At 33.3% G+C, this 20474-nt stretch overlaps 1 protein-coding gene across 1 annotated transcript; it reads left to right on the top strand.

The window, feature by feature from the left end:
* Nucleotides 1-1023: 1023 nt before the first annotated feature.
* On the top strand, nt 1024-7456 carry LOC147410611 (uncharacterized). Its single transcript, XM_086443925.1, has 4 exons — nt 1024-2975; nt 5447-5660; nt 6831-7019; nt 7110-7456. The coding sequence occupies exons 1-3, from the start codon at nt 2235-2237 to the stop codon at nt 6995-6997; spliced, it is 1122 nt and encodes a 373-aa protein (XP_086300051.1). The 5' UTR covers nt 1024-2234; the 3' UTR covers nt 6998-7019; nt 7110-7456.
* Nucleotides 7457-20474: the final 13018 nt, after the last annotated feature.

Below are 20474 nucleotides of genomic sequence, written 5' to 3' on the forward strand. Positions count from 1 at the left end.
TGGGTGCATTCGATACACACTCTTTTATTTATTTATTTAATGAGTCGTGCTAGAGTGACCTTAGCGGGGGACGCATGGGAGACACCTTGACGTGGTGGTGCACGCATGTTTGTAGGTGTGTTTTACTCATATCTCGGAGTAAACACATCTATGGGCATGTGCGCCACCACGTCAAGATGTCCCTCGTGTGTCCCCCACTGTGGTCACTCCAACATTAATCTAATTTAATAATTCTTTGCTTGACCCAGAATAAGTAGGTCTTCTCCCAAGTCCTAATCGACTCAAATCACATTCTTCCTAGAACTTTGTATACATTTTCTTCAGTTGGCTTTCAAAGTATAAATTTTCTCCAACAAGTTGGACTTACATAATTTCATTTTCCTCACTTAACTTTGAAAATTTGAAGTGTATGAGTCAGTCAACTTGCAACCACCCCGTAATGTAGATCTTTTTCCTTGGGATACACAATTACACATCTCCATAAAAATGCAGTTGTGTATCTCGAGGAAAAAGATCTATGGTTTCGTGTCCGTGCCACATCAGGTAATTATTGACCAAATGAAGACTTTCTAGTTAGAAATCATTATTCTTTTTTTTAATGAGATCGGATCATGTGCGCCCAAGGTGATTTCTTTAGATTGTGCCTTACGTGACAATGTTTGAGGTGTGGGAGGAGGGTTTCTAGCCTCCACCCTGCGTGCATACGATACACTTTTTTTATATTTAATAAGTCGTGCTAGAGTGACCTTAGTGGAGGACACACGGGGAACACTTTGATATGGTGGCTCACACATGTCCGTAAATGCATTTTACTAATATCTTGAAGAAAATGCAGTTACGGGCATGCACGTAACCACGTCTAGATGTCCCCCACTAAGGTCGCTCCAGCATTAATCTTATTTAATTATTCTTTGCTTGACCAAGAATAAGTAGGTCTTCTTCCAAGTCCTAATCAACCTAAAGCACATTCTCCGTAGCTTCAAAGAACTCCGTATTCATTTGGCTTTCAATAAATAATTTTTTTCCGACAAGTTGGAGTTATATAATTCATTTTCCTTTGTAGACTGACTACATATGCATTTTCTTCGGTTGGCTTTAAAAAAACAAAATTTCTTCAAGTTGGAGTTATATAATTTCATTTTCCTCTGTTGACTTTGAAAAAATAAGGTGCATGAATCAGTCAGTTTCTAACCACCCCGTAATGTAGATCTATTTCCTCGGGATACAAAATTGCACATCCCCATAAAAGATGTGCTCCTATGTATCCCGAGAAAAAAGATCTATGATTTAGTGTTCATAGTGCAACATTAGGTAAGCATTGACCAAACAAAGATTTTGTAGTTAGAAAATCATTATTCATTATTTTAATGAGATCGGCTCATATGCTCCCAAGGTGATTTCTTTGGATTGTGGCTTACGTGACAATGTTTGAGGTGTGGGATGAGCGTTTCCAGCCTGCACCCTGGGTGCATACGATACACACTTTTTTATTTATTTAACGAATCGTGCTAGGGTGACCTCAATGGGGGACACACAAGGGACACCTTGACGTGGTGGCTCGTGCATGTCCGTTGATACATTTTACTCACATCTCGGGAGAAAATGCATCTATGGGCATACACATCATCACGTCAAGATGTCTCCCGTGTGTCTCCCACTAAGGTCACTCCAGCATTAATCTTATTTAATTATCCTTTGCTTGACCCCGAATAAGTAGGTCTTCTCAAGTCCTAATCGACCCAAAGCACATTCTTTGTAGCTTCCAAGAACCCCGTATTCATTTTCTTCAGTCAACTCCCAACCACTACATATACATTTATATCCGGTGCGGTTTGGATGTTACCCCTTGCTTTCTCTCTTCTTCCAACCACCCTTTCTGCTTCTTAGTTTCTTCGATGGTATTTGAACTACGAACTAATGGGTTTTGAGCTTGCTGCGTTCTTGACTGTTTCAGTAAGCTTGTTCTCTTCGTGAGGGGGCGGCAATTTGGCTCTCAACCTCTAAAGTGACTTTGTTCTCTTCTTCGAAAATTGCTTCTTTATAACCAATTCAACCAGGAGGGCCTTAGTAAGCCTTGTAATAATAAAAACACGGGACTCAAGTTATGTGCAGGGCTTAGCAATAGCATCATTGGGGACACCACGTCCCAACGGCCTCATTTTGTGGCTTTTAAGGTATATCTTTAGGCCAATAGTTCATTTTCCCTCTTAGTGTGGGTAGGATTCAACTGCAATATGGAACGTCAAACAAACAATAGTACATTTGGCCTTAACAACAATAGATATCGTGGCTGGTCCAAAGATGGCTCTGAATTAATGGTGAACCACCCTATTCAGGAGCGCAATACATATCGTGATCAGTCCAAAGATGGCTCTGAATTAATCGTTAACCACCGTATTCAGGAGCGCAATACATATCGTGATCGGTCCGAAGATGGTTCAGAATTAATCGTGAACCACCGTATTCAGGAGCGCAATACATATCGTGATCGGTCCAAAGATGGCTCTGAATTAATCGTGAACCACCGTATTCAGGAGCGCAATACATATCGTGATCGGTCCAAAGATGGCTCTGAATTAATTGTGAACCACCGTATTCAGGAGCGCAATACATATCGTGATCGGTCCAAAGATGGCTCTGAATTAATCGTAGACCACCCTACTCAGGAGCGCAGTAGATATCGTGATTGGTCCAAAGATGGCTCTCAGGAGCGCAATAGCAATAGACATCGCGATCGGTCCAACGATGGCTCTGAATTAATCGTGAACCACCCTATTCAGGAGCGCGATACATATCGTGATCGGTCCAAAGATGGCACTCAATTAATCGTGAACCACCCAATTCAGGAGCGCGTTACATATCGTCCTCACTCCAAAGATGGTTCTCAATTCATCATGAACCACCCGATCCAGGGGCACAACACAACTGGTTTACCGGGTAAGAGCAGTATTGGGGCCAACAGCTATTTTCAAAAGGTATGATTTATTTCTTTAATATTTTATATTGATCTTAGTAGGATTAATTGTATAATTAATTCATAATTCTAAAACTTACCTCACCAGAAACTCAGTAGAGTAAACTGACCTCGAAGGATTTCCAAGCTGACTTAGCATACAAGTCAAATTGGGTTGATTTAGAACTCCTAGATTCTGATTGAAATTTTCCTAAGTTATATGTTTTATATTTCATAAAAATTCTAAACTGACTTAGAAAGGGTGGGGGCTTTACTAATACGACTTTTTTAACCCCAGACCAGATCGTTATAATATGAAGAAATAAAATCATAGATTTATTGTCATTGACCTTCAAGGGATGCATTTAATTTTCTTGGCAATCCCTACCGTTTGTACCGTGAAGAGTCACAACCCAGTTGGGGCTAGCGTTTTCCTTTGCTAATATTGTCAAGCAAGCCGAACTCTATTATTTCATGTTCTTTATGATAAAAAGGTAAAATATAAATATAATTTTATATAATAAAATATATTAAAAAATGTTTTATTTACTTATTTTACAAACGAAGGCTCAGAATGTACCTGATATTGCACTTTCCTGTTGTGGAAGTAGGTTGGAACCATAAATGCTTTTTCACTCGTATCTCTATGGAAAGCATCTATGACTCTTACACACTTCCAAGTCAAGAAAGTGTGACGTGAGGTACAATCTTGATGTCAATTCAGTATTATTCATTTTATTATGCTAGTACGTAAAGTTGGAGGATATATTATTGAGAAAAGGGAGAAAATGATAGATAATATGTAAAGTTGGAGTTGTATTGTAGTAAAAAAAGATAAGAAAAAAATACAATAAAATTTAAAAATTATCCTCGAGATGCATAATGAGGTTAAATCTCAATCCCTCTTTATGTAGGGGGGGGGGGGGGGGGTATGTAAAGAGAGTGTGTTCCAAAATTGGATTTTATTATAAAGTCTTCCCATAGTGACTTTTTATGCAACTGCATTCGACATTGAGATTACATGGAGGTGTGCTTAGCACCATGAATACTTTTTGCTCGTATCTTGGGGAAAAGTATCTAGGGTTCTGGGCAAACCTCCAAGCCATCTTAATGTCAAACACTGTGTCCTGTGCAGTGACTATATGACTTTCATTTATTATATGAGTTGTGATGAATGCATGCGGTCTTGGTACGTGGTTGGATATGGAGTTGACGTGGCAAGGGCACAGAATCATAAATCGTTTTCATTGGGATACACAAGAAAAAGATGTACGGTTCTATGCCCCTTGCCACGTTAACCACGTACCAAGACCGCATGCATTCATCATTATCTAATATAGATATTTTCTTGACTCAAAAGTTATGAAAGTGACTTCATAAGCCATATACATTCGACTTGGGTGGAATTTTAGACTTTACAAATGTAAATAGCCTGTAACTTTCATTCAAAACTTCAAGGCTATATTATTAACCTCAGACAAAGTTTGACGGTTGTTCAAACATAAACTTTCCTAGTTATTTGTATATGTTTTATAGTGATCCCTCATGTTTGAATCCCTAGGGGACATAATCTCATCTCAATCATTTGTTTGATGGAGAGTCTCAAACCCTATTTGAGAGTACTGCTTTCCAATTTCTAATAGATTTCATCTTGCTTTCGCACATTACAGTGGCCTTCATCCGCTATCCCCAATATGCTTTTATATATCTTTACATTTACAAAAGTTTATGGAATTGAAAAGGAAGGTCATGAAGTTTCAAATAAAATGTACTATAATAAGATTTGAAAAGGAAAAAAGTAAAAATTAAAAATAGTTTTAGACTTGATCAAGGCGTTGAAAATGGACGATCATTGAAGTTTCAAAATTAAAGGGTTAGATTTTATTGCTTTGTTGATACAGCACTCTCTCACGGGGGAGTAGATCCTCTGTAGTGCTTATTTCTTGTATACCTTTAGATGATTGAGAAACCGTTATATTGGAATTAAAAAAATAACATCTTCCTCTACATCATATTAAAAGAAAATTGTTTTAGATTTGATCCATTGTGTTGAAAATGGAGGTCTTGAAATTCCAAACGTACACCCCTGGTGCGTTACAAAAGGAACCTCTGAAGTAGATACCTGCTACCTTTTATCTCTCTTTTATCTTTGATTGATAAGCTAGGTTTGAATCTCTAGAATAGTTACAACATGAATCTTCAATCAAAATTCTCCATAAATCCTCAGTTATGCTAGAGGCATCCTTGGTTAAAATAAAAATAAAAAAATTCTATTAGCTTCATGCCAATTAAATTCAAAGCCGAACGTTAAGAAAGAAGTGGCCAAGATCCTAATTTGTTTGACTAATTTTTATATGTTTCTAAGAGCAATCAATGTCTGTTTTTGATACTCTCAATTGAATAAAGAAAATCTGAAGATAAAACCAATTTTGATACCCTATCTCTCTTTCTATTCTTTACACGATCTTTTCTCTTATTTTGCTTATCTTACAGGATCCCATAGATGGTCCAAGGGATAACTATGAATTTCGCCACAACTCCAACAGACAAGAGGTTGACAAAGATCTTCCAAGGACCAGCATCAATGTTGGTCATGACGCTAATAGAGGATTTTTCTCCCGTGATGGTATCAAAGATCTCCGCTTAGATCCTTCAAGAGAACATAGCAGATTTGCCCATGACCAGGAGACTAAAGAGAATAATACAGGTATGTGGGACTCGTTTCCTTAAGAGACTGATGTGGCTCACATTTGCATGCTAGAGCCTCACTATTTGGTTGCTCTTTTTGACTATCATAATTTTTTGAGATATTTACAAAAAAGTGATCCACTCTTGACGAATTTATGATTCTAGCTCACTGTTCATTTTAATTATCAAAACATGAACGATAACCAATTCGGAGGTTTTTAAAGTGATGTTTGGTAACACTTCTAAAGTCTGGAAAGTAGAGATCAGACTTCAGAAGTTTCATCCAGCGTCCCTCAGCGTAGGTTCAAAATTTTTGAATTTCGATTCTAAAATCTAAAATCTGAAATGAAACAAATGAAAATAAAGCTTCTGAAGTCTGATTTTTAAAGGTGGACCAACTCCATTTTGACTTTAGAAGTGTTACCAAACACACCGAGTATTTTGCAGGTTTCAAGTGACAATTGTCACGTTAACCTGCAAAATTGTCACTTTAAATCTGCTAAATAGTCACTTCGTTCTGAATTGTTTTAACAAAAACACGATTGTTCACGTATTGGTAATTAAAATGAACAGTGAGCTGAAAACCGTAAATAACTCATTTTCAACTTATGAAATAGTAATTCACTAATATTCTTTGGGTGATTGCATGGGGATAACTATCCATATTCTTAAAATCTTTAACTGTGGGTGATGTAGATATTAAGTACTTACTACCCATTAAACTCCACTTTCATTCCTACATCTACCAATTTTGTAGCTTTTGATTATCCATCAAATCTCAAATTAACTTAGATTTTTGAATAGAATAATATCTTTTCCACAACACTTCGTAGGAGACAAGAATAACAGATAAATGTTGGAACAACTATGGCAAGGGGTGATCCTCGACTTCCATTAATGCTTACATGTGCGATTAGAGCCACACTCTAGACAATGTTGTTTTTTATTATTGGTTTTGCCTCTATACAAATGTTTATTGTTTAAGGTTTAAGGGATTCTTTGAGTTTAAAGGGCACAATCATGGAAGTAATTTTGTTATTGTGACCATTATTTAAGTAGATTGCCATATTATATAGTCCTTATATTTTGTAAAATTTTGAAAAAAATGTATAGTGTCTCATGGTCTTTATTTTCCGTTGTAAGTAGTATTATTTTATTTAGAAAGATCATAATATCATCTTTCAAGCAGTGAATTTCGCCAACAAAGTGAATCTCCAAGAATTTGATACACGCTACAAATACACAAATGGTGCGTTGAAGGAGGCACCTCCAAAGCAGATACATATGATCCTCCATATCTCCTTTTATTTTCTTCTCTTCTTTGCTTCTGGATACCTTATGAAAAAATTCCATTGAAGAACGGTTTCTTTGAAATACAGTGAGTTAAAACAGTTCAAGTTTCTTTTGACTTACTTTCTATATATGCTCTTGGTATATGCTATTATATGATTCGTGATGCTCATGATAGGGGATCAACAGAGGTAATATGGTGAGAAATATTCATCGTCCATTGACCAACAATATATTTCACAGCAACGACACTACTCGATAGCCAATCGATCGTCAAGGGACTAGCAGCGAATTTCACCACAACTCCAACAGTCTGGAGGTCGACGTAAATTCTCTAGATGCCAACAACAACTTTCTCCAAAGGCACATTATTTCAGAGCTCAATGTCACAATTTGTATATTTATTTCTATTGATAGTATTCTAGGGCTCAACATATATCGTCCCCCCAAGGAAATAGCAGAATTATGTAAGACAAGTTTCCTTGAGAGACTGTCACATTGCCACACCAACTTCACTACTTTGGTTGCCCCTTTATTTTGTTTTGTTTCAGACATCTAAATTAATTACAACTCTTTTTGGATTGGAGAGGAGATAACTACTCATATCATTCAGGTTCTATCCTATGGGTATAAAGTACCCATGAAACCGATTATGTTTTACATTATACATGATTTAAGATTTTGAGAAATTTACAAGAGCGGTAAAGTGTAGCAAATATTTTAGAAAATGGTAATTTATCGTTTTCGGAAATATTTTTTTACCAAAATAGTAAAATCGAATTTTTTTGTATCGAAAATATCCTTTTTTGTTTTACTTATGCATTTACCATTCTAACCTTAACAATACATTAAAATTCATCAAATCCGTTAAGTCTTTTTAATCTTTTAACAAAAATACGTTTTTTATCTTCTCCATCTCCTCAAATCTGAGATCATGTCTTCATCTTCTTTCTTTCTCGAACGGATCTTCAAGTATACCAAAGTTGAACGGCGGCTATGACTTAAATCGATCAACATCATCTTCTCTTGGTCGATTCACTATCTTGCTCTATTTACTCAATTGATCTCCTCACTTAGATTTTTTTTTTTTTTTTTAAACATATTTGAAACTACATTTGTTTAGCTGATAGTTCAACTTCCTTTTTTTTAGGGTTATTTTTTTATACATGTATAAGGTACATAGTGATTGATTAATAGTTCAACTAAATTTCATTTTATTTAGAGTTAATTTGATTTTTTAACATATTTAAAACTATTTTTTATTGATTAAAAGCACAATTAAATTCCTTATTATGTTTTAGGTTTTTTTTTTTTATATTTTCACCTATATTTTTTACTTATTGATGGCTCAAATAAATTACTTCGTGTTAGTTTATGATTTTTTTGTTATTATTTTTACATATTTAAACCAAGAAAATCATGGGATTTTGAACTACATTGTGATTGATTATTCCATTTTCTTTTAAGGTTAATTTTATTTTTTTACACATTTAAGTTATTTTTATTGATTAATAGCTCATTAAATTCCGTATTTTGTTTTAAGTTTTTTATACATATTTACTTGTTGATGGCCCAATTAAATTCATTCATGTTGTTTTAGTGTTTTTTACATATTTTAACAAAAAAAAAAAATCATAGGATTCTCATCTCCTATATTTTAGTTTACTATTTTTAATCAATTCAACTAATTCGAGAAAGTTTCCTAAATAAATCTTAAAATATTTGTTGTTTAAATATCGAAAAAAATAAAATTTGAAGTGGAGGAAAACATTGTTACCGTATTCTATGATTAATCTTTTATTCGAATAATTTTGAAAAAAATTCTAAGAATTTTGTGACTATAATAAAAAAAAAATGTCGATCCAAACACGAAGCTATCACATCAGATTTTAGGTCTAATCATATCCATTAACATCCCCAGATAAATAAAAGTAGCATCTAATGTATACTTTTATCCTATTGACTCATTATTATAGTAATCAACATTTGTCATAAAAGATTTCTTTGTACATTTCAATCCTTTGGACACTCATATAATGAAAAAACTCAATGTCAGAAGATTCCTTCTAACATGAGATTGAAATGTGTTTTATACAATGTCAGAAGGATCTTTCTAACATTCAATTCATAAAAAACTTATTCTATCAAAATGATTCTAGTGTACACTTTCATCCTATGGATCCAATATTAGAATAATCAACATTTGAAGAAGGATCCATTTATACATTTGATCCTATGGACACTTGAATACAATTAAAATATCCAATGTCAAAAGACTACTGACATTGTATAAATTACATTCCGATTTCATGTCAGAAAGATTCTTCTAACATTGTATATAATATATTCTGATATAATGTCAAAATAATTCTTCTGATATTATATTCAAATCATTATATTCAAGTATCTATAGGACGAAATGTACAAAGAGATTCTTTTTTGAGAAATGTTGATCTTTTTATTGTATTAGAAGTGTCTATATAAACCCTTTTGATGTAAGCAAAGTTCTTTTTATGAATCTAATGTCAAAAGAATCCTTCTGACATTGTATTTATTCATTATAGTCAAGTATATATATAGGATAAAATGTAAATTATATATAATGAATCTTTTTTAAGTAATTTATTTATTTTTATGAATTCAATGTCAGAAGGATCATTCTGTTATTGTATAAATTACATTCTGATCTCATGTCAAAAGGATCCTTTTGATATTGTATATAATACATTTTGATATAATGTCAAAATGATCTTTGTTACATTATATTCAAAACATTGTACTCAAATGTCCATATGATAAAATGTATATAAGAATCATATATTTATTAAACATATCATGAATTTACTTTTTCTAAAATATAAACAATAAATGAAAATTACAATCATTATACGGTTGTTGTTAAGGTTAAATTCTTTTCACATGTATATATAAATATGACACTAATTGTAGATACTACTATGTACATGAAATAACTATGGTTTATCGAGATTTAAGGTTGTTTTGTATTGCTTATCAAATTAATTATTTATTTTCCAGTGGTCTATATTAGGTCTATCGTGTTGCAAATTGTTCTAATGTGCGTTGACATGGTATGTTATTATCTTTTTATGAAATTAAGTTCTATATTTTTTTTACATTTTGAAAAATAAGATATCATATTTTAATATTTATTTCAGAGCGTGTTGTATGTAATGCGAAAATATTGTCAATTATTCTTGAATTTAACATCTGAGCAGAAGACATGTTTAAATTCTACGAGCTTCGGTCCACTACTATCTATGCCAGACATCCCAATGTGTAGCAATTTGATTTTTCTCCTCATAGAGAAATTTGATCCAAAAAATTATTACTTTTCATTTAGAATTAAAAATATTTTTATTTCACAGGGTGAGGTTGTATTGATATTAGGTTTAAGAAGTTTGTATAGTAGTGATGAAATTGGTTCTTTCTCAAAGGAAGATGAGATTTGAGTAAAAATTATTTTTGAATAAGTACTTTGATATGCTAAAAGAGATAATATTAAATTCTTTTACGACTGTACTTAATATAGTCTTAAAAAATGAAAATTTTATTAAATTTAAAAGAATATTTTTTATTGTACATAGTTGTTACATTTTACTTCCTAAAGACATTTTGAAGATTAGTAAAGAACTTTTAAGTATGGTATAGTGCGATAAGGTCTTTAATAGGATCTCTTGAGGTAAATTAGTACACAATTACTTTTTAAAGTCTTTACGCATTTGTACGACGAAGTTTAAGGAAACTGGTAAACATGTAAAAGTTCAAGTTATAAATTTAATCTTAGTTTCAGATACTACTTTTTATAAATATTGATGTTTATTTAAGTGCTCGTCATGTGTTCTTATGCACTTGTAGGTATGGGCATTTGAACATATCCCGATAATAATTCCCTTGCATATTTTCAATTATTTCCCAAGGTATCTCAAGTACCCTTATTGTGTTACTAAGGAACGAGAATTTTACGTCAGAAAGTTTATCAATTGCTTGGTATGAATTATTAAACTACGATTTTAATCATATATATATATATATATATATATATATATATATATATATATATATATATATATATATATATATATATATATATCTCAATCTATTTTTTTATATGTATATATCATCTAGAACAGATTATCAATATGTTAAAATTGATTCAAAACTTTGCGAGACTGTCCTTGCTCCATTTTGTAAGGGTTATGAGAGGAAAGAGGAAAATGATATTCAGTCTAAAAAGAAAAACCCATAGGTTGATAACTTGAAGAAGAAAATGACGGTGATAGAACAGAAGCTGAAATATCACTTTAAAATTATTCAAGAATTGAAAGTTTTGTTTAAGAATTGAAAAAGGATATCAAATGTTTGAAGTTATCTAATAAATCTAGCCCTAAGGTATTGTCCTTGTATCATATGTGATAAATCCACATAACAGGTTACATCCAATTAGAAATCATTATGAATGATTGTTTTAATATCTAGCAGTACAACGTTAAATTTGACAAAACCTCATACTTTGCACCTTCAAAAATCAAGTCATCTCCCCTTATCAACACCTCCACGGATCCCTTAGACATTCCTAAGGCATCGGTCCTACCAAGATCTCAGTCGGTCTTTCAAGTATACCCAAGTTATTGCCTCCAACAATGGCCTCTCACTATGTGAAAATACACAAAATTCGACGGCCCAAAACCGTCGAATTATGTAACTACTTGTCGGCCCTGATCGTCGAATTGAGCCTTGTCGAAAAAAAATTTGACGGTTGAGAAATATAGAATTTTTATAAATTCGATGGCCCCAACCCGTCGAATTTTATAAATTAGACGGCCCAAAACTATCGAATTTGAATTTTTTAACAGAATTTCGACTGCTTTAGGCAGTCGAATACTATATTTATGACTGTCGACTTAATTTAAAGACTAATGAAAACTTTTTTTTATGCATTCATCTTCAACCCATATCTGTGAAAAAAATCACACATTCATATCCATATCGACATTCACATCCCATCCACACCAATTTGCATTCAAGCATTCAATTCATAGTATCAATTCTCAGTCCACTTGTTCTGCTGCGTTGGCCCCCACTCTCAAAGTGCAGAAATCTATGGAAACCATCCTTCCCAGTCTATCACTCCTTATGAATAATAAAACCATTACAATGAAAATGGTCACTTAATGTGTACCTCCCCACAATCAATTTCAACTAATGCACCATCTCCATGTGTATACTTATTAATGTTGCACTCCATATACTCTTATCTTTCTCGGATTTATTTGAAAGCCCTTAAATCCAAAGTTGTTTTGCACCTATCCCCTTAATACTCTTATCAATTAACAATGTCAATAACATACACCAAGGAGCATTTTAGACGGCCTTGTTTTATGTACCAGACTGTCAAGGCTCCCATCAATGTGAAATAAAATTACCCCCATTCCCCTTCTTCTATCGATCTCTGCCTACTCATTCAATAATGTTAATGTACATTAGGCAAAGAGGGTATCATTTAAAAAAACTCTGCAAGAATATCGAACGTCACTCACCATACAAGAACAAATTATGATCTCCTCTGCTGTCAATGCTGATGTAACCTCTACCAACATGCCTGAAATGGAAAGCCAATTAAGATGGTTACCGAAAAGAGAGGAAATACATGAAGTTTAATGTTCATGACAAAAGAGACATTGGTCCTCAGGATTTTAATTGCTCGTGTTACTTATCCACCTAGGCATTATTAAGTGATTTGTTTGACTATTTGTACAAACTATATTGTATTCAAGCTAGTCTAGATAAGACACGTACCAATGAGAAACTCAAACTGACTTGACCGCAGTAACCATGCAATCCGTCTGGAGGAAGGGCATGATTCCTAAAGTCTCTCTCATACCGCACATCTCACAATATGAGCATATATTGCATATGATATTAAATGGATGTATGATTTATTAATTAGTTTCTAATTGGTTTATGTTGCCATGTTAGTTATTTGCTTAAAGTTAAAAGACCATCTCAACAAAAAGGAAAATAGCTGGAATTGATATTATTTATATATAATATAAAGGCATGCTGGTTGGCAGCACTCCAAAGCCAATTACTTATTTTTTCCTTCAGAGAATCAAGATACCTGCTTTCCCTTTGGCTAGGCTGTTTAGTGGGTTGGTCTGTGTCCATTACTTTTGCCCACATTTTCTTTAAGACAGTAGCAGGCTACTTCATTTGAACACAATCAATTTTCTACGTTTTTAATGTTGGAGGGATGTGGTATTGTTCTTGCCTCTTGTAAAACATGCAAGAAATTACTTTGGGCATCAAGTTTACACTTAAACAATGATCTAGTCTACTACTCTTCCAATGTTGTATCTCCAAATCGTATTTTGTTCATCAAGGCAGTGCAATATTCTTATAAAATTATGTGAAAATATCCAATAAATTCACCTACCTCTCCTTGTGGTGTAAACACAAAAACATGACTCCCCAACAGCTCTCTTGTGATAGTGTTAATGAATTCTCTCGAGCTCATGTTCCCAACAAACTCCTCTTGCCATTCTCTAATAGCATTGAGCCAGCCAATCTATAGAAAACAAGATTTTATCCATAAAATAGAACTCAGGTCAGTAACTTTATTGGGTACTAAGAAACCCCTCCAGTAAAGATAATCCACTATCACAACTTGATAAGTATGGTTTAACCAAATACCCTGAGAGAAATGTTTGCATTGTTCAGGCAGACTGTTGTCCCTCTTGAATTCCTCCCTTTAGGCATGACATGGCCAACTAAATCAGTAACACATACTCTCCCACTGTAGTGAGCAGCAATGCCTCTCTGGGCTATTAGATCCATCTTTTCAGTTCTTATCTGCCAAAATAAAATATATCCCACTATCATACCTTTAAAGCATAAAAAGAAAAAAAGACAAACAGTTGGCTCAAAATTAAGTATCGATAGAAAATTTTGGCAAAGAGAGGCAAATTGTAGGTAAGGAATTAGACATAAACATGAAGAAATAAAAGGCAGTCATAAACTCACCTGAACTTCCAGCCGAAACATGCTCTCGTAGAGGAATGGTATCACTGTGGTATGGAGACTTTGATAGCCATTTGGCTTTGGGGTCGCAATATAGTCTTTCATCTGTTACATAATAAATCAACATTTTTTACATAACTCTTAATAAAAAAAAAGATAAACACAGAAAAAGAAAACAATACTTACAGATTGAGGAATGGGGTTCCAGATTCCGTGGACAAGCCCAAGAACGTGGTAGCAGATCTGCATAAAGCATGATTATGAGAACTGGTTAAACATTATGCATCATTAAGACCATAACCCAAAAGCATCAAGGAAGGAAAGGATTCACCTGTTGAGCACTGCATAAAGGTCTAACACCAATACATGACTTTGGTGTTATAATAATACGAAGCTGGTACATGCAGCGGTAACAAAAAACAAATGAGATTTTGAATTTAAATGATGGATGTATGTGCTAATCAATGCATCCCTAAGCTATTTTAGGCCAAGTATCAAACCTGTACGATTTGGTTGAGTTCATTTATAGAGCCTTTAGATTTCAACATGGCTTTATAGATACTGCAATAAACAATAACAATTACTGTGACTGGTACTGCAAGATATCAAATTTTCAACAGTTTAAACAAATCCATTAAATGAATCATCTGATTTACCATTTCAACTGGCATCAATATTTGTAGAATGGAATAGCTTGCCTTCACTACTAATAGAATAAAACTGCAAGTTCAGAACATGTTCGTTGTCGGGTAAAATAACCAAGGTGTTTGCAAATTACCATTTCCAACATTTGGTCCTTGCGTTTTTCAATTATTGACTTCGGAGCAAGAAGCCTCTTGTGTTCCTCATCTACAATCTCTGCCAAACCAGGAAGAGACTCACCGAGTTTTGATGTTCTCTTTACTGAAGGATAAATCAGGCCTCTTGCTTTATTCAAAGATTCAGCAAAAGTGGTTAGGTGATTCGGAAGCCCGTCAGATTCAAGATCCTGCAAAACAAAAACCAAAAAAATGCCAACCACATAAGATAAAACTGTAGAAGTGATGGTCTTACATGACTATGTCTGCATGCCCCTGGCATATAAACACGGATATGGAAAACCTTAGCTGAATGCAGCTGAACTCAATGTAATCAGATGAAGGTTCAATATAGAAGGAAAAAAGACAACAAAAGTCCAAACACTCAATAGAAACACTATTCCTTCACACAACCAAAACATGTTTTGTAATTCAAAAAAGTAACAAAGGATGTTCCAGACAGAATTTAGCACCAGACCGTAATGGCCAACACAGCCTAGATGCTTCCTTTGAAACTACTACCTTATGAGAGACGATCAATCCAAATATAAGGCTTTTTTTTTTAATTATTATAAATGTGGACTGAAGGACTGGCTTCCTCATGTAAAGTAGTTAATGGAACTGTTTAGAATGTCAGTGTAGCCAGCCATTTTATCAAAAATAGAAAATAGACGATTTCGTTAATAACATTTATACAACAAGGTCAGAAATTGGAATTTATATCCATCCTTTCTGTGTTGATTTACATATATCTCTAAAATTATTGGAGAATTACTTGGACTAAGGTTTCTATGCTTATACAAACAATTTCTAATTATGACCTTTCTGAAAAACTTCATAGCTTACAACAGTTGTTAGGATGATCTTCGTCATCCATCTCATCATTTGCAATTCAATTTTCACTAGCAGCACTAGGATGCTTTTTACACTATTATAGCCCTATAAAGGTTGGTTGCATATTAGAAATTATCCCAACATAAATGAGGATCCTAGACAACAACTATAGAAGACCTACGTATGAATCTTACCAAATCAAAGCAATCTACAAGGGAAAAAATCGAGAACATCAAAAGAACGAAACGCTAAAGATGCAATCAATGAAAAACCATTGATTGTGCTTGCTAAAATAATCAAGGTACCGTTGGTTAAAGTATAGAGCACTCATGCTGGAAGCTTGCTTCGATGCCAATTTGAATTGATCCAATTTTGAATGGCTAATCAACAATTTGGCTTTTCAACTGTTGAAAATTAGGATTGGGGATGTGGAGTGAAGTTCTACTAAACAGCATTTTGGCCTTCATTTGGAATATGTAAACTATGATGGGGAAGAGACAAGGGTATAAACAGAATCACTATTATAGCTCTATAATGGTTGGCTGCATACTAGAAATTATCCCAACATATATGAGGATCCAAGATAACAACTATAGAAGACCAATGTGTAAATCTTACCAAATCAAAGCAATCTAAAAGGGGAAAAACAAGAACATCAAAAGAATGAAACACTTAAAATGCAATAAATGAAAAATCATTGATTGTGTTTTGCTTAAATAATCAAAGGTACCATTGGTTGAAGTACAGAGCACTTAGTTTAAAAGCTTGCTTCGGTGTCCAATTTTGAATGGCTAATCAATTATTTGGCTTTTTAACTGTCAACATCATGATTTGGGATGTATAGATTGGAGTTCTCCTAGACAGCATTTTGGCCTTCATTTGGGATATGTAAAATGTGCTCTCAGGCGTGCAAGATGTCAAAATTCAATATTCAAGAAATAAATTAAAGGAAAAACTAAATGAAATAGGCAATATATTACACAACGAAAGAATGCTGCTGGTAGAGTACCTTTGAGGCTAGCCAACGAAAGAATGCAAATAGCCCGTGGACCATGATCAGAAAATGACATTATTTGTTAGGATACATCCTGAAATGTAAACACCCAAAAATAAAAAACAAGTTAGTGACTTAATCAAAATCAACCCAAATTTTTTTACAGGGGAAAGTTACAGCATACTAAGTTCTATTTTTTTTTTCCTCTCAAACTGAGATCATAAATGGTGAAATAGGATTCAAGTCGTCGGCCTCAATAGTAGGATAAGGTGTTGTACATGGGAGAACTAGACATTAGAAAATCCCTATAGAAATTCCATATTAACCATTGGTTACTACCCTCAATAGTGCAATCTATATCGTGATGTTGACCATCAGAACATAGAAAAGATTTCCTTATCAAATATTTGGACATTTTTCAACTATTTATCCAAAATTTTTATTGTTTTAAACATCTTAATTCTTCTTAGTGTTGAATTAGACTGCGCTCCAAAGTTTTTGGTTGCCAAACCCTTAAATTGTTGTCTACTAAAAGCAGTCCTTTATGTTTTTATCCAAATTCTGGTAATGTTCATACTTCATTGTTCCTTCTTATGTAAACTCAGACAAATTAAATTAACAGTAACATACTAAGTTTAAAAAATCATACTTCATCACAAATCTAATTGAGTTCAATGTCAAAGCTTAGTTATCTAAAAACATGTAGGTTCTATAATGAATTTGTTTTTAGCAAAAAGAGACGTTACTTAGCAAAATTCTATGAATTTTCATGATTCATGCATGAACCTTTCAAGCAAGTGTAGTAAGAAACAACACATAAACAGATGAACAAACATGAACAGAGGAACAAATGAATAACATGATCATTAAAGTTCAATTTAGCATTCTAGAGTGATTTTTTAGGGGTTTTTGAGAGAAATAGACTTACAGATGCGATTTGGAGTGGTTTGATCGGTGGCACTGATAAGTGAGCTTCAGTTCTTAGGGTTTTCGACTTGAGCTCTGATTTCTTCATCGATTTGAGCTCTGAGAGATTACAAATCCATTGTCAAAGTGAGTTATCGATCTGAAATGTTCGATTGAGAGATCGTTCAGTGTTGAAATGGTAGATTGAGAGATCGTTCGGTGTTGAAATAGGAGATTGAGAGATCGTGATTGAAATTGCAAATCCTGATTGTGAAAGTTATCGAATCAAATCAAGAGGGATTTTTTATTTTGATTGAAATAGAAGAAACTTCTTCGAACTCAAAAATCAATAAAAATGACTGAAAAGAGAACTTCTTCGATTGAATGTGAGGTTTCGTTTCTTCCCAAAGGCAAAATAAACGAAAAGCTTCTTCGATGTGAGGTTTCGATCTACTGATTCCATCTTCGCTGAGATGGTTGAGGAGGCTGAGAATGAAAATGGTGAAGAAGGTCGACTGTTTTTATTTATTTATTTATTTATAAAAATTTCGGTGGTTCGTTGGGCTTGAACTGTCGAATTTATTTCTTGGACTTATTGGGCCGGCCCAAATAAACGTGAGACTTGGGTTGTCGAGTTTAATGATGTAAAAGTAGCGAATTTTACCTTTTTTGAGGTAGTGTCTACTGTTCTTCCTAGTTTACACAAGGCATCTCCTTCCACGAATGCCTCCACAAATGATTATCCATTTAACGAAGAGGATATTGGAATCGATGCTAAAAAGACATGAAATAATACCAATGAACCAGACATCTAAAGTATCATTCTCCTTCTCTACAAAGTACAAGGTACCTTGCATGAATAGTGTAAAAAATGTTGAAAAGATATTTGGAATAAGTTTTTATGATCATTTCCTATTTCTTCTTATTCAATTGTTTACTAAGGTTGATAACGGACGTAGTTCACCTAATATTTTCAAATCTAATTATCTCAATAATGAACAAAAATCAGAATTCAAATTTGACACTAATAAGATATGTATATACTTATTGTTTAAAATTTTAATGTAGAAAAAATCACTCACATTTGCTTCATGCGTTATCTAGTTTTTTAGAATTATATGTTGTTGGTTTAAAAATTGTTATCTATATAATAAATGTCTCTCCACCATTTTGTGTGGTCCCATTTTATTATTTTTCTCTTTAGTCTTATTTCAATAGTACACCTCTAACTTCTATTTTTCATAGGTTGGATCTTCATCTCATCCGTCTTGCAATACCGATCCAATCTATCTAGTATATTTATTTTGCCGTGTAAGAATTTTAATCGATTTATTCAATTTTAAATGTGTATCTATGTGCATTTATAGTTTCTTATTACATGTTTTCGAAATTGTTACGATGAAATCAAATTTTTTATCCTCGTATCAGTTGGCATCTTTAGTGAGTAAGGTGTATAGATTTTGAAAAATATATTATTTGAAATGTTATGTCATGGTCAATTTAAATACAATTCGTTATACCCATACGCAATTGTTTACTTCATAATTAAAAGGTGTGATGTACTATACGATTAATTTATGCAGTGTTATCATTTCTTGTAGGAGGGTGGGTACTCCGTGAACCCTGAGAAGCCTAAGATGAATGTCAAACCTTCAATATATATAAAACGACCATATGCACCCTTAGATATATGAAAAAAATAATAAGATATGCAAGGAGTTGAAGTCGGATGTATGCATGATCTAGATTTCATTTCGATTATGTATGTTCTAATATTATTATAAATGAAATATAATTATTTTACATACTAAATTGCAGAGTTGCATTTGTAATTATTTTCATGATGCCAAACATCCATTGACCAATGAAGAATTAATGTTGATAAATTCACATCATGTTGATATAAATTTGGAGGATAGGTATTGTATTCTGAGTGCATCTATCGATTCACTCAGGAGACTGGGTGGTTGGATGATCAGGTAATATTTTTTCATATTTGAATTCCATTTTTTGTGACAATTTTGAAATGAACAAATATGTCTTTAACTTTGTTGCAGCACAGATAATTGATAGATATTGCAAGTTTCTTAAAAGGAGATAGTTGCAACATCCAGATCATTTCCTCAAATGTCATTTCTTTAGTCCAATATATACTGTACATCCAATTGACATAGACATGTCCTCTACATTTTTTTAAGTTAAATCTATATATCTTTATAAAGCATTTTGTATTAATCGGTGTGTAGACACCCGAATTTGTACAAACCCAATTAGAAAATCCAAAATTTTCTCAAGTTGATTTTGATTATGAACGTAAGTCTTTCAGCGGGCCCGTATTGTCATATGGCATCATTTTCATGCATATATGCATACATACATCATATCATATAGTTTTGCATGCTCAACCTTATCCCCAATCAACTCTAAATCCATATACATTTCCCATTAACCAATCTATCACCCATATCATAACCAAAGTCTATTTCCTAGTCCATACTAAATCTTAAACCCAAGTCCATACTAAACCCTAAACCCAAGCCCATCTCCTAATCCCAAAATCAAACCCATCTTTTGACCTAAAATCAAGTCCATTCTTTAAGTCCAAAATCAAGTTCGCTCTCAAATTCCAAAGTTTATAACTCAAGTCCATTATAAGCCCAACACCAAGCCCATTCTTTTACATCCCCTCAAAAGGTGACACATGTTGATCTCCTATAAGTCCTCAACCTTAATACTTTTATCTATTTGGACAGTCAACTCCCCTTGTAAAAATCCAAGAATACCCTTTCCAAAAGGATGTTCAAATCAAAAAGGTTTTTTAGTCTTTGGTAATAATCTATAACGTTGAAAAAACTTCCAATCATATCATCAAAATGTGAGAATCTTCAAGTACATACATAGAGATCTCTCATTAGTCCATTTCAAAAATATACATCCATCCTTGCTTTATAAGTTATTTACAAATAAACTAAGG

This window comes from Akebia trifoliata, chromosome 1 (assembly GCF_017979445.1).
Source record: "Akebia trifoliata isolate Shusen 1 chromosome 1, ASM1797944v1, whole genome shotgun sequence".
Lineage (NCBI taxonomy): Eukaryota > Viridiplantae > Streptophyta > Magnoliopsida > Ranunculales > Lardizabalaceae > Akebia > Akebia trifoliata.